Source organism: Anthonomus grandis, chromosome 3 (assembly GCF_022605725.1).
Source record: "Anthonomus grandis grandis chromosome 3, icAntGran1.3, whole genome shotgun sequence".
NCBI classification, from domain to species: Eukaryota; Metazoa; Arthropoda; class Insecta; order Coleoptera; family Curculionidae; genus Anthonomus; species Anthonomus grandis.
The window spans coordinates 26,659,317-26,674,157 of NC_065548.1; the positions used below are offsets into that span (position 1 = coordinate 26,659,317).

Here is a 14,841-nt window from a genome sequence, read left to right on the forward strand (position 1 = left end):
CTTGGTGACTCACATACTTCTGCAACCAATCGATTCTATTCACTTGAGAAAAGGCTTAATGCAAATTCAGATTTAAAACAGCAATACACCCATTTTATTGATGAATACTTATGCTTAAATCATATGACTCTCTCAGATCAACAAAACAATACTTCTGGATTTTATCTACCTCATCATTGCGTGATAAAGAACTCTAGCACAACAACTCGCCTTCGAGTAGTTTTCGATGGCTCAGCCAAGTCCACATCTGGTTTTTCGATAAATGACTTAATGTTAGTAGGACCCACTGTTCAAGACGACTTAATTTCAATTATTTTAAGATTTAGAACCTATCCTATTGTTTTAAATGCTGACATTGAGAAAATGTATCGTCAAATTCTTGTTTCTCCTGAACAAAGATGCTTACAAAAGATTCTCTGGAGGTCAAATCCTTCTGAGTCTTTAAAAACATTCGAATTGAATACAATCACTTATGGCACGGCATCTTCAGCATACTTGGCGACTAGATGTTTACAAGAAATTGGCTTTATGCACAGAGAAACTGACCCTATAATAAGTAATATCATCCTTCATGATTTTTACGTCGACGACTTACGAACAGGTGGTAGTACTATCAACGAGGTCAAATCTCTAAAAACAAAAATTTTTGATATTTTAAGTTCACATGGTTTTACTCTTAGAAAATGGTCTTCCAATGTCCCGGAACTGACCGATACAAATAATATCGTACAATTTGACTCAGAACATCCTAGCAAGACACTTGGTCTTCTTTGGGACCCATCTTCAGACACTCTACAATACAAAATTGAGAAAAATCCAAATTTAAACATAACCAAACGACATATTTTGTCAACAATAGCCCAAATCTTCGACCCATTAGGTCTGCTCTCCCCAGTAACTATAACAGCAAAAATTATTTTAAATTGCTTAAAATTAGCCTGGGATGAAAGTCTGCCTATGGAACTTAATTCTTTGTGGACTAACTATTGTACTCAACTAGTAGATCTTAACAAGATATACTTTCCTCGCAACATCTTTGGCGACAATAATTCTGTTTTTGATTTGCATGGTTTCTCAGATTCTTCTACTACAGCATACGGAGCTTGTGTATATATTACTTTTCTCGATTCAAATAATGAATATCAATCACATCTGCTTTGTGCTAAAACAAGAGTAGCACCACTTAAACACACCACAATTCCCAGACTAGAATTGTGCGCTGCTTTATTACTCGCCGAACTAATTAATAAGGTTAAATCATCTCTGAACTTGTCATTTAAAAATACATACTACTGGTGTGACTCAACCATTGTTATCGCTTGGATAAATACATCAACCAACCTTTTGAAACAATTTGTTGCTAATAGGATTGAACAAATTCAATCACTCTCACCCCAATCATCTTGGAACTATGTTAAAACGTCTGAGAACCCTGCAGACATTCTCAGTCGAGGATTACAACCTGAAAACCTCTTAAATTGTAATTTATGGTTTAACGGTCCTGCTTGGCTAATTTTATCTAAAGATCAATGGCCTAGCACTTCAATTTCAGGAGATCTTAGTGAACTTCCAGAACTAAAAAATAACCAAATTTCTTTAATTTCGACACATAATGATTTATTAGATGTTATACAACATTTCTCATCTTTAATAAAACTACAACATATTTTTGCATATATCCTTCGTTTTAAAAATAACTGCAAGTCTTCAAACCATTTGAGAACAATAGGTCCTCTTACTTGTAATGAACTTAAAGAATCTATGAATATTCTTTTAAAATTAATACAATTTTCATCACTGTATACTGATTACCAGAATTTATTAAAAAACAAAAGAGTTGAATCTAACAGCCGCTTGCTTTGTTTAAATCCTTTTCTTGATTCAAAGGGTCTAATTCGCGTTGGAGGGCGTATTACTAACTCAAATTATAGTTTTCAGAAAAAACACCCAATAATATTGCCTTGCAAGCATCATTTTACAAATTTGATCATTAAACATGAACATATCACTCAACTACATTGTGGTCCTCAGGCACTCCTAGCTTGTCTGCGACAAAAATTCTGGCCTCTTAATGGCAAAAATTTAGTTAGAGATATTGTACGCAAATGTATTACATGTTTTAAGGTGAATCCACCACAATCGCGATACATTATGGGTGACCTTCCTGCTGACCGATGTACACCTTCCCGTCCATTTCTAATTTCTGGTGTCGATTACGCTGGACCTTTCTTATTAAAGGATCGACATACTAGGAATCCCAAAATGATTAAAGCCTACATAGCCTTATTTATTTGTTTCAGTACAAAAGCTATGCATCTTGAGCTCGTTAGTGACTTAACCAGCCAGTGTTACATTGCAGCTTTACGTAGATTCATGTCTCGTCGCGGAAAATGTGCACGAATATATAGCGATAATAGTACTACATTTGTTGGTGCAGCCAAAGAAATAAAGAGTTTCTTTAAACAAAACGAAATAGCAATTAAAACTGAACTTACAAATGAGAACATTGAATTTTCATTTATTCCAGCAAGAGCACCACATTTCGGTGGTCTCTGGGAGTCCGGTGTTAAAACTGTTAAGCACCATTTAAAACGTATAATTGGTAATGTTCCTTTAAATTTTGAAGATTTTTACACCGTACTTTGTCAGATCGAGGCATGTGTCAACTCTCGACCTCTCTATGCAATGTCTACTAATCCTAATGATTATACTCCTCTTACTCCCGCACACTTTTTAATTGGTGAACCATTCAATGAAGCTTTACCTGTACCTCCAATGCTCAATGCCAAGGAAAACCTGCTTTCGAAGTACCAACGATTCCAGAAAATAGTACAACATTTCTGGTCCCGCTGGATGAAAGAATATGTTTCTACTCTTCAAGTTCGCTACAAATGGAAGAAGCACTTTAACGAAATAATCAAACCTGGTCTTCTAGTCCTAGTGAAGGAAGATGGAGTTCCTCCCTTAAAATGGTGCCTGGGAAGGATAGTTGAAGTTCATCCCGGAGCAGATAACGTGATACGTGCCGTAACAATTAAAAACAACTCTGGAACTTTTAAAAGGCCGGTAGTAAAAATTTGCGTACTCCCCAACCAAGAACTTTAATCTATTTAATTTGGATTTATGAATTTTATGTAATTTTTAAGTATTTTTATTGAAGGCCCTTAAGGCCCTCAAGGGGGGCGGTATGTTAAATCTCACAGCCCAGCTCTACTTTGACGTCGCAGGTGCACCGCGACAGCTTGTCATGTCAAAAAAAAACCATCCAAACTTACTCTGTATCAAACTTTCATACCTTCACATGTTGTTATTAATACCTAATCAAATATATGTATAAAGTGCAATTAACATTGTTTAATTTGTATGAAAACTAATTTCGACATTGAAAAAGATCATACACAACAATCACAGTGTAACATTTGAATTTTTAAGTAAAACGTGATTAATATCAAAAGTTATATCGGATTTTACAAAAATGACAACACCATCATTTCTATTATATTTTGCTCCATTATAAAACATCTTATAGCCGTCAATATTATATTGATTGTCATAACTTTCAAAAGATTCTCCCAAAACAATTATATCGCTAAAATTTAACTCATAAGCTTGCAAGTATGCTACTAGTTCATTAAAATTCTTATGTATAGATCTAATATTAAAATGTAAAATATTAAAAAAAATATTATTGAGATTAATTTTACTTGTAATTGATTCACTGTCGACAGTCTCCTGATGCAATACATTATCCAGAACTTCTAGGTTTTGTAATAGTACTATTTCAGGTTGTTCACATACCATTAAGATTACCCATGATAATCTATTTTCGTTCGCAGAAGATTCAACTGGTACTGATAAGATGGACATTCTGGGTTGTTTGCTTCATGAACTGTGTTGTAATTACTTTTGTATTTCATGTTTGCTGAAATGCAGTTGACGCATTTTTTTTGTAATTTCGGACATTCAGATACATCATGTTTGTTGGAGCAAAATTCACATACAGCTTCATTAGGACAATTTTCAATTTTGTGGTAAAATTGTTGACACTTAAAACATCGCTGTATACTCAAATCCTCGTATACTGGATACCTTTGCCAACCAAAGAAAATTTTCTTTTCATATATCAGTTTACTAAATAAAATGGGGTCACATTCACCAAAAACTATGGATTTACCTTTGTCATTTCTAGCTTTTTTATTATATGTTATTTTAAGTTTATTTTGCTCGGTGATAAAATTGTTTTGCTTTCTTATAGAGTTCTCTATCTCCTTTTCGCTAAGATTGGTGGTACATCCTATTATTTTGAACCTCGGTAGCCTTAATTTTGTTACTTGTACTTCATAGTTCTTTAATTTGGATTCTGCTTCTTTTTTTAGAATGTCAACATGTTCCTTATTGCAGCATTGAATAAGAATACTACTATCTTTTATTTTTTTAGTATTTTTTACGGCAATTCGAAGATCTTTTGGAACTATAGCTTCCTTTATATCCTTTTCAGTTTTTTCGGCAGTTTGTTTTTGCTTTGGTTTAATAATGATTCCGGGAAGATTTATGTTTATTTTTGGTGATTTTTTTATTTCAGTTTGTGCTATTTGACTATATGATGATGTTGTTATTGGTATACGTGATGATTCGGACTCCGTTAGTTTTTGTTTAAGTAACGTTATTATTTCATCTTTGGATTCAATAATTTTTATTTTGTCTTCTATTGAGTTTTGAAGTAGAGTGTGCGTCTCGAATTGTAGACATTTTTCACAATAAAATCTCAATATTCGATGTTCTTTTAATTCTAGAATCGAAGTTTCAGCCTGTGATAGATGACTGCATTGTTTACAGTATTTTTTCTTGCATATATCACATGAAAAAAGGGGGTTCCTTCTTCCGCCCACCTCCAGGCAAACAGTGCACTCCATCTTACTGCTATTTGTAATATCTCAAATAACCAAATTCGCTAATTGTACAAATCATAGTACAATTCTGTTTCCTGCACAGCCTCGACAACGTATGTATCTGGCCACGTTAGAATCGCAGTTTTTTTCCTGCGGAATTCAGTGACTTAGTCCAGCAACACCAGATAAATTATTGTTTATTATAAAGCTTTTTATGTTTTTAGCTACGGTATGCCTTCAATGAACAACTAATCCGTCACTTCTCTTAAAACACTTCATTCAATATCCAGTAACACCAATCAAAAATACTTAAGTTTAGTTTGACCACTAAAATTTTAGTGTTTTACGGAGCACAACATTTTACGTGTTTACTGTACCGAAGTCGCTCGAATTGAGTAATAAATAAGTGATAAGTTACGAAATATACGTTTTCAAAAGTAAAGTTTCAATTAGCCGGATGACTGGTTTAGCGTTAACCTCTAGGCCTATAGGGGGGGGGGGGCAGTTGCCTCAGAGCAGTACCTCTCTGGCGACGCCGTTGCTGTTTGACAGCGCTTTTACATTTATTCCTCACCTTAATAACCTGTTAAATAAAGATTAATAAGATTTTTCTCTCTGCATTTAGAGTTCTGTATATTACTCTTGTACGTAGTATTTTGTCTTACTCTTCTCTGATATGGTCCCTCTATTATTTAAAGCACATTCATAGCCTTGACGAGTTCAAGAAAGGTTCTCAGAACCTCTGCTTGGAGGCGAAATTTGCCAAATTTATCTATAACGGATGTTAGGTCGAGGCAACATTTAATTTCACTTGAGAATCATAGAACCAGGTGTGATTTACTTTTTGTCTGTAAACTTCTTAATGGTACTATTAATTGGTCTGAATTATTAAGACTTATACATTTTAGATACAATACCAGATATATTAGAGAGATGCCACTATTTTTAATTAAACAACATCATTCGAATTATGGTAAATATTCGCCTATTAATGGGCTTCACATCCTGGGAAACGAGTTTTATTGTCATTATGATATAATTGATAAGGGTTTTTCTGCGTTTAAGCGAAGTTTGATTGACTTTATTAAAAATCGATAACTCTGTACCAATAATAAAATAATAACTAATGTACATAAATGTTTTTTTTTTAATTGGATCAAATTTATTCTCAATTTATTGTTTATATTGTCTTTAGAATCACGAGATTAAGACATTAATTTCTTAAGGAATATTGTTTATTATGTTTCTTATTGTTATGGTTAGTTTATTCATTTTTATTGTAAATTATTACGTTAATGGAGATATCCCGTATATAAATAAATAAATAAATAATTCCTATGGTATACTAAATTTTTCAAGTATATTATCCTCCCTACTTTATATGCCTATTTACTTTATTTGATTTTAAATTGTTATTTACAGAGTAACTTTGCTAAGTGACGCGGTAGTAAATTATTGAAAAGTGCTTATCCTTATTTAGGCAAAAATTGTGGATTGCTGCTAATATCAACTTTAATTTTTGGTTTCAATTTCATACTTCATGGCATTGATGAAGCCAGCCAACAGTATGTATGTTTTTTGCAATTTTCTTCATTTTTCTAAAATTAATATTAATATCATAATACATTTAAGTAGATATAAATACACATCTTATTTAAATAATTATCTGACCGTCCAAAGCTAACCATTTAAAGCAGATGGAGTGAAGCAGATTTAATTCACAGATGCAAATAATTCGACTCTCACGAAAATCCAGGTATACGAAAAGACCCAAAGTTTTTATGGCCAGATGGTCATTTTTTATTCAGAATGTCTTCTTTTATCGTAACGTTCTCTCAGACTGAAAGATTTTATAGGATATTTAGTTTTGTATCGTTTAGTCTATTGGTGGTAATAAAGGTATTTATTTTTTTGCAGAAATAAATGCAATCTATTCAAATAGTGTTTATTTAAAAGAAATAGAGTCTATATATCCGGTGTTAGATTAGAAAGAAAATACACAATAACTGGCAGCAAGGTAAAACCTTATATTAGTATTTATTATTATATATATTAGTATTCAATTTATTACTTATTTTGTTGCGTATTGCGTCACCTATATATTAATTTAGAAAATTCTATCTTATAAGATCATTTATTAAAAAGAAGAACAATATAGACCTATTTACGTATTTAAAAGAATTTAAACTTTTAACGTTTCTTTCTTTACATTTGATGGAATTTAAAATCAACACTTTTTAAATTATAATAAACAATACTTATCTTAAACAATAATTTATATAAGGCTTAATACAGTTTTCTATACAGGGTTGTTATTTATTAACGGATAAATTTACCGACAACTGCAACATTTATACTCATTTTAGTCATTACATTAAGTAGTAACAAATTAAATAAAGTAAAGGAACAATTAAAACAATTGCTAGGGTTTATGACTGTAGGGTTATTGAGAAGCTGGAATTGGTAGAAAAGTTTAAAGTTATTCTTAAAAACGCCACCACATTTCAAAGTGATAAAAACAAGATAAAAAGCAAACGTTTGTTGTCATACCATATAATTCTATCTTGACAAAAGGCTTTGACCTTAACCCTATATTTAAAATTTTAAAATTAAAAACGGGATTAATTGTAATAATTGTATTTAGAAATACATAGGAAAAACCAGAAGACTACTTAACTTCAGACTTAAAGAACATACAGCAATAGTCAGAAATAAAAAAATAACAATAATCAGAAATCAAAAAATTATCCTTAATAAGGATAAAGATCCAATCCCCCGTCACACTAAAGGTTCCCACTATAGTATTAGAAAAACAATTTTTTTCCTAAATAAAACCTGTATATTTTTGCATTTTCAGATTCTCCGAAAAATTCGGGACATATTGAATGTATAATGCGCTATACCTATCTTCAACTATTCACGAAATAATTACGTTTAAATGTAACTATAACACTTCTTGTAATATAGATTGATAAATTACGTTCCTTACTTTTAAAATTTACTTAATTAAATCCTAAAGAGGCCACCATTACCAGCTTTGCAGCATTCCAGATGATAAAAAATTCTCACTGTACATGTTGAACTGTGTCTGAATAATTATTCCTAATTAGATTATAAATGCAATCGTTGAAGATATCAATCATTTGTGCTTATCTTTGTATACTTAAATAAATAAATATGTCTTTATTTGGTATCAAATGTACATATGGCTATGGTAAGCTAAAGCTACTTTTATCTCATAACCCTAATAATAATAATTGCAAATGTTTTAACAAACAAGCAGTAATAGTCATATAAAAATTAACCAAAGAACAAATCGAGAGAAAAAAAATTAATTAAATACATTTGTAAATCCGCAGAGAACAAAATTAATTGTGCAATAGGTCCTCCAAGAACAAAGTTTTATAATAATTTTTAAAGCGAGATATTCGAAATGAAAAGTTATAAATATAACTACGTGAGAAAAGAGTTGTGCTATGGTGTGGCAATGTCAGAGTCTTATGTATTATATCTCTATCATGAATCGCATTTCTTAAAATTAATTTCTCTAACAGATATTTTGGCTTTTGGTTTTTATAGAGCTGATACATAAATGTAAGAAAATGAAACTTAAAAAGAACTGACATTTTTAGCCACTGCAATCGATAGATGTATATAGACACGCATGATCAAATTTTCTTAAATTACACACAAATCGATAACACGTATTTTGTACACGTTGTAGTTTCTGCTGGGTTATTTTATCAAGACAAGGATAGTAAACGATAAAACAGTAGTTTAAAATGGATAACACTAATGATACTGAGAGTTTTTGTCTTAAAATTAAAAATATGTTTGTTAGCATAGAGCAAACGCATACGCAAATAGCACCTCTGCAAGACAGCACTAATATGTCCTTGTAATCTTAGAAGAAGAATCAATAGTTAAACCTAGAATCTTGACGCTCTTAGCAAAAGCCAGGGGTTATTATCATATTGAATGTATAAATTTTTTTCAACGTTAGCACGATGATTTTTATTGGCAAAAAGTAAAAGGTTAGTCTTATTGGCATTAATATTAAGATTGTGTTCTTTCGAGTAGCGCAAGATTAAGCTTAGGTCTCTATTTATACTTTCAGAAGCCCGTTCTATGTCATCTGGATCGAAATAATGAATTAACTGAGTATCGTCAGCATACTGGTACACCTCAGAGCTCTTTACAACTAAAGGAAGATCCGAAGTATATAGCAAGAATAAAAGAGGTCCTAGAATCAATCCTTGAGGAACTCCAGAAATTATGTATTTCGAATCGAAGTAATTGTTATTGACACATACTCGTTGAGTACGATTCCAGAGATAACAACTTCAGTGCAATTATAAAACTTTAACTTGGCGACTAACAAGTCATAATCGATTACATCGAAAGCCTTTGTATAATAGGCTTTAGGTATAATAATCTAAGCCAACTAAAATTACGGCCAGTTTTTTATCGAGAGCCCTTATTATATTGTCTATGATGTTTAAGAGGGTGGTAGCTGTACTGAATCCTTCTCTAAAGACTTGTCTCCAGACTGTTTTGTTAAAAGTATGTTATTATCAGTAAGATAAAATGACAACTGTGCATAGACAACTCTTTCCAAAACCTTCGATATTATTGCCAATAAACTTATAGGGCGTAAGTCCTGTAGGGATTCGGGATTACATATTTTGGGTATGGGGTACATAACTGACTCACGCCAAAGCTGTGGAAAGTAGCCTGATTCTAAACAAGAATTTATGATATTTGTTATATGGTCAATAATCTGTGACAGACAAAGGTGTAGCATTTGTAAGGAAATGCCATCGCAACCTGAGGGTATTTGATCGAATATTACGAATTATTTCATAGATGGTATCTTGATTAACTAAGACAAAACTGAATGTTTGATCGGAAAATTTGCTGCTAGAGTAGTAATTAATTCTATTTTGACAGTTGTTAGACTTTTAAAAATATTTATAAAGTAGTTATTTAATGCATTGGCATTACATAAGGTGGGAGGAAGCTTTGCAATTTCTTTAGATGTCTTAATATTTAAATTACGCAGGCCTTGCCAGAAGTTTTTAGAGGATTTAGTTTTTTCTAAATGTTCCAGATAGGCAATCTTCTCCCTTCTCGTATATGCCACTATATGCACACTAACTGTGTGTTTAAGCATTTGCTTATAATGATTCCAACTTTCAACTGTTTTTTATTAGGGATGCCGCGAGACACGAGACACGAGATGTCTCGTCTCGTCTCGTCTCGTCTCGAAGCCATTTTATCTCGTCTCGAAAGTATTTTGTCTCGAATTTCGAGATGAGACGAGACGAGATAAAAATGTTCGAGACAAGGCGAGACGAGACGAGACGAGACGTCATATGTAAAATGCTTCCAGTAATAATTGGTAAAATTGTCATTAAAATCACGGAATAGGTTTTGATTATTTTTTTATTTCCCCACTGTAGATTGTAGATTGAGAAGGGAGTCGTTTCGGCTGATCCGCCGCTCAGCACTGCTACCTGTGAGATATTTTGTGCATAACTCTACTTGTCTTAGTTTTTCTCAAAAAGTCTTAGACTTCTGCCGTACAAAGCTATATTTTTGGGAGGTAGTTGTCCCACTTCTTGAGGTATTGGTTGTACCCCTTCCAGGTACTTGAGCCTTTTGCAGAGTTGGGTCGGGCATTCACAGAGCAGGTGTTCTGCTGTTTCTGTGGCATTGCTGCAGAATCTACATTGGTCGTCCTCTGTTATACCTATTGCCTTTAGGTGATATTTCACTGGGCAATGACCGGTTAGGAGTCCGACTGCTGTTCTGATGTCTGATCTGTTCATGTCTAGGAGCTGTTCAGCTCTTTTTCTAGAAGTGGTTATAAACTTTTTTGCCTGTCTTAGTCCTGTTGCTCTTCTCCAGTGCGACAGCAATTGTTCTTTTTCCCACCTGTTTAGGTCTTAGGTGATGTGGGTCTTCATTAAACCACAGTATGGCTCTGGACCATAGTATGGTGTTTGAGCCCCTTTTTTTGCAAGGCGATCGGCTTCTTCGTTCCCCTTTATTTCCCCATTATTATACTAATGGTCTTACGATTTGTGTAACAAGTGGTGTGTAGATTGGAAAAAATATCCTTAGAATTTAGGGGTATGTTTATTTAAATTTCTTGGACCAGTCACGTCTGTTTTTATTTTAGCTGCGCATTTTTTTTTCAACTTAACGTTTTTATACAAGGTGTGTCATAAAACGGTGGGCTTTCTTATTTTAAACAAACACCATATATTATTATATTTTTTGAATTTACTAAAAATTTAAGAATATTACCTGCATTCACCGGACGGAACAGTTGCGTCACTGTTACAAAACTGAAAAACTATCGAAACCCTCGAAACCCTCCGAAAAATGGTAAAGTCCAGTGCAACGATATATTAGAATGGTCACCCGTCAAAACACCAGCATTCCACCTGCCAAACAATGTCATCCACCTTCTATTTACATTGTTTGAGAAGTAAAATGCTGGTCTTTTGACGGGTGACCATTCTAATATATCGTTGCACTGGACTTTAACTGCATTCATGTCATTCATTCAACGTGTCGATTTGTCCCTAGAGTTTTGGTTTTGCCACATTTTGCACTTTGCTTTATAATTATTAAATAAATTCTAGTTGCGATCCTATAGGTTTGAAATCTTGAGTTTAGTTGTGGGATGGGATCGAAGGAATAAAAACAAACGTCACTTTATGTACTGGCCAACGTTTCGCAATAATTTTATTGCTTCATCAGGGCCCTAAGGTAACTAGGGCATTTGCATATTTGCATTTGCATATTTGATATAATCCCAAAGAACAAATTTCAACGGATTAAGGTCCAGTGACCTAGGTTGTCACTCTATTAATCCATATCTGCATATTTACCTGCTTGGGATAACATTATATAGTAACTTGGCTTGGCTTGCTGTATTAATGGCTTTGCTGCTAAGCAATCGCCAGCTCACTTCGTCCGAGACCCCTAGCCGTCTGGTTCTGGACCATGTAGGGACCTCTGGCTTCTTCTTTAATCTACATAGCTTAAAACAGAATTTAATTTATACTATAACTATTATATATATATTAATTTATAGAGGCAAATTTGTTAGTAGTACAACATATGGAAGCGGGATACATAAAAGCACTCTAGACAACATGGAAAATATATTGGGATTAAAAAATGATTGGTAGATAGTTGAGCTTTTATAGTTTTATGTTATATAATAATTTAATTTATATATTAATGCAGGGCAACTTAGTAAATCAAATATATATATATATATTTGATTTACTAAGTTGATAAGTTGATAAAGTGCATGATTTCGCAATCTGCAATCGTTTCATCTTCAGGAACAGACAGAACGTCGGCCATCGAAATGGGAAAAATCTTTTTTTTTTTTTAAACCAATGTTTTATGTTTGAGTTGTTTTATGTTGAGATGTTTGATTTATAGGACATTTAAAGATAATATGATTTAAGTCATCTATAGCTCCACAGTCACATAAGGGATTATCCTTCACTTTAATTTTATAGAGATGAGAATTAGTCAGACAATGACCAGTTCGCATTCTAATAAAAGTGGTAATGTGCCTTCTATCCTTATAATTTAATTTAGAAAACCATTTTTTGTTAGGAAATATTTACTGTATTTTAGCATAGCTATGATTTTTTGACCAATTACCAAATTCCATGCTTCTTTAAAACTTCTCATATTTAATTCTTTTAAAAGATTAAATACATCATGTATGTCCATAAGCATCTTTTGGGAACGTTTAGACTGGTACCAATTTTTGCCAATGTGTCTCCATATTGCCCGGGATGTCTGCATGGCCCGGAATCCATGCAAGACGAATGTAATGTCCGTTTTTGATAGGCATTTGTATAAGGTGCCTTGTAGTTAGAATCCAGTGTTCTATTTTGGTCGAAAAAAGGTTACCACTAAGCTTGGATATAGCAGTTTTTGAATCGGAAAAAACAATAGCGTTATTTATCTTTTGTTAATGACAGTTTTAACAGCATCGTGTACTGCGATTACTTCTGCTTTGTAATAACTTAGACAGTCAGATAGCCTGGATGAAAATGTATAATCTAACTCTGTGATAGAAATTCCATAGCCCACATTGTTACCTTTTTTGGAGGCATCAGAAAACACGAAAACACATTGATTTCTCAAGGCTTTGGTTTCTGCTACAAATCTTTGTTTTACCAGCATATCCCTTTTTTCAGATTAAGTTTTATGGTTTTAAGAGGATTATTTAGAGTATTAAAAGGAAATTCATAGCAAGGAAACACAAAACCTCTATAGAACGACTTAATGTGAGGCCTAAATTGTTGATATGCGAGTACTAAATATGGGATACCTCTGCCATGGCACATTTCTGGCCTAAGTATGATTTACATACGTATATTATTCAATAATTGAGTAATGGGATAATTGGTATTCATTAAGAGTTTCGAGACCATTTTAAGGGCTAGAAGTTTTCTTTTACATTCTAAACCAACCACCGCTGCTTCTGCGTATGCCCTTGGTGTAGACCTCATGCACCCCAAATAAATGCGTAATCCCTCAAAAAACACTACATCCAATTTATTAAGTGCTTTAGCACTACATGGTTTCAGATAGATTGAACCAAAATCCAATTGAGACCTAACCAATGCGAAAAATATTGTTAATAAAGTGTTTGGATCAGCTCCCCACCAAATTCTACATAAACCCCTAAGAACATTGAGGGAATTTTTTGCTTTATTCATAGTGGATTCTATGTATATATCCCATTTTAAATTTTCCTGTAGGGTAATGCCTAAGTATCTCTCCTTCTACTGGTGAATTAACTTCTGGTGAATTAAATTGCCTCACATTTATCAAGTGATATAGCTAGTACGAACTATCGGGACACACTTTTAATTAAATCAAACAACTTGGTTCGCAAAACAAATTATAATAAATAAATTAGGAACCAATCTAAACGCGAATGCACAGGCGAACGTATGGGCATTGATTGAATAATAGGTATTATTCAATCATAAAATTATAAAATTAAAATCATAAAATTCAACCCTATTATTCAATCAACGGTATGGGTCTAACGATCAGACTCCACTAACTCTTTAGACTTCAGCCGCTGCAACGTACACGAGAATTCCAAATAGCGAAAAGGAATTCCGTAGTTCGACGTTTTGCATTTTTTGTTGTACCGGGTTGTAATAGTTTTTGTTACCCTAGTTTATTCACTTTAAGAAAATCATGTATTTTTTTTAATGAAAAGTTAATCCTGTTCACCATTGTAACGACAGAGCTTCCTTTGATAAAGAGTGCCAGAATATATACATTTCCTATTAGAATAACATCCCCCAGATCCAACTGAAAAATGTCAGAAATGTACATATTAAACAGCATTGTACTCAAAGGTGAACCCTGTGAGAGTCCTTGTGTAGCCAAGACCGGACCCAAAAAAGATCCATCTTTACTCCTACTGTATAACAGCCTATTTTTTAATAAGTTAAAGATGGTATTGCATAATTGTTTGGTGGTCCCTAAATCTAGTAATTTATTATAAAATCTGTAAATATTCACATTATCATATGCTGATTTAATGTCTAGAAAGACTGTGATAACAGACTGTGATTGAAAAGCCTCAAAAATGAACGAAATTAAGAAGGCAATGTTGTCATAAATACCTCTGCCTTTTCGAAATCCTAGCTGATTATTTGAAAATCTAAGTGTATTTTCTATTTGCCAATCTAATAAATTTTTAATCATGATCTCCAAAATTTTAGCACCACATGATGACATAATCATAGGTCTGCAATTTTCCGGCAATAACGGATCTTTATTAGGCTTTAACAAACACACTATATTAAATTTTTTGCCAAGCAAAAGGAATTTTCTCTTCCCCCATTAAGATTTTATTATATATGTTTAGCAGAATTATTTTAGC

The 14,841-nt window shown here is 32.9% G+C and overlaps 1 protein-coding gene and 1 long non-coding RNA gene across 2 annotated transcripts in view; both read right to left on the minus strand.

The window, feature by feature from the left end:
- Positions 1-3,417: 3,417 nt before the first annotated feature.
- Positions 3,418-5,275, minus strand: LOC126733982 (uncharacterized). The gene is made up of 2 exons (XM_050437484.1): positions 4,902-5,275; positions 3,418-4,808 (listed from the first exon to the last, which is right to left on the minus strand). The coding sequence occupies exons 1-2, from the start codon at positions 4,911-4,913 to the stop codon at positions 3,807-3,809; spliced, it is 1,014 nt and encodes a 337-aa protein (XP_050293441.1). The 5' UTR covers positions 4,914-5,275; the 3' UTR covers positions 3,418-3,806.
- A 5,106-nt stretch (positions 5,276-10,381) lies between these two features.
- The window catches only part of LOC126734605 (uncharacterized), a 159,601-nt gene continuing 155,141 nt past the window's right edge, over positions 10,382-14,841 (minus strand). The window contains exon 4 of the long non-coding RNA XR_007660127.1: positions 10,382-10,641. This is a non-coding gene — a long non-coding RNA (uncharacterized LOC126734605). The remainder of the gene's footprint in view (positions 10,642-14,841) is intronic.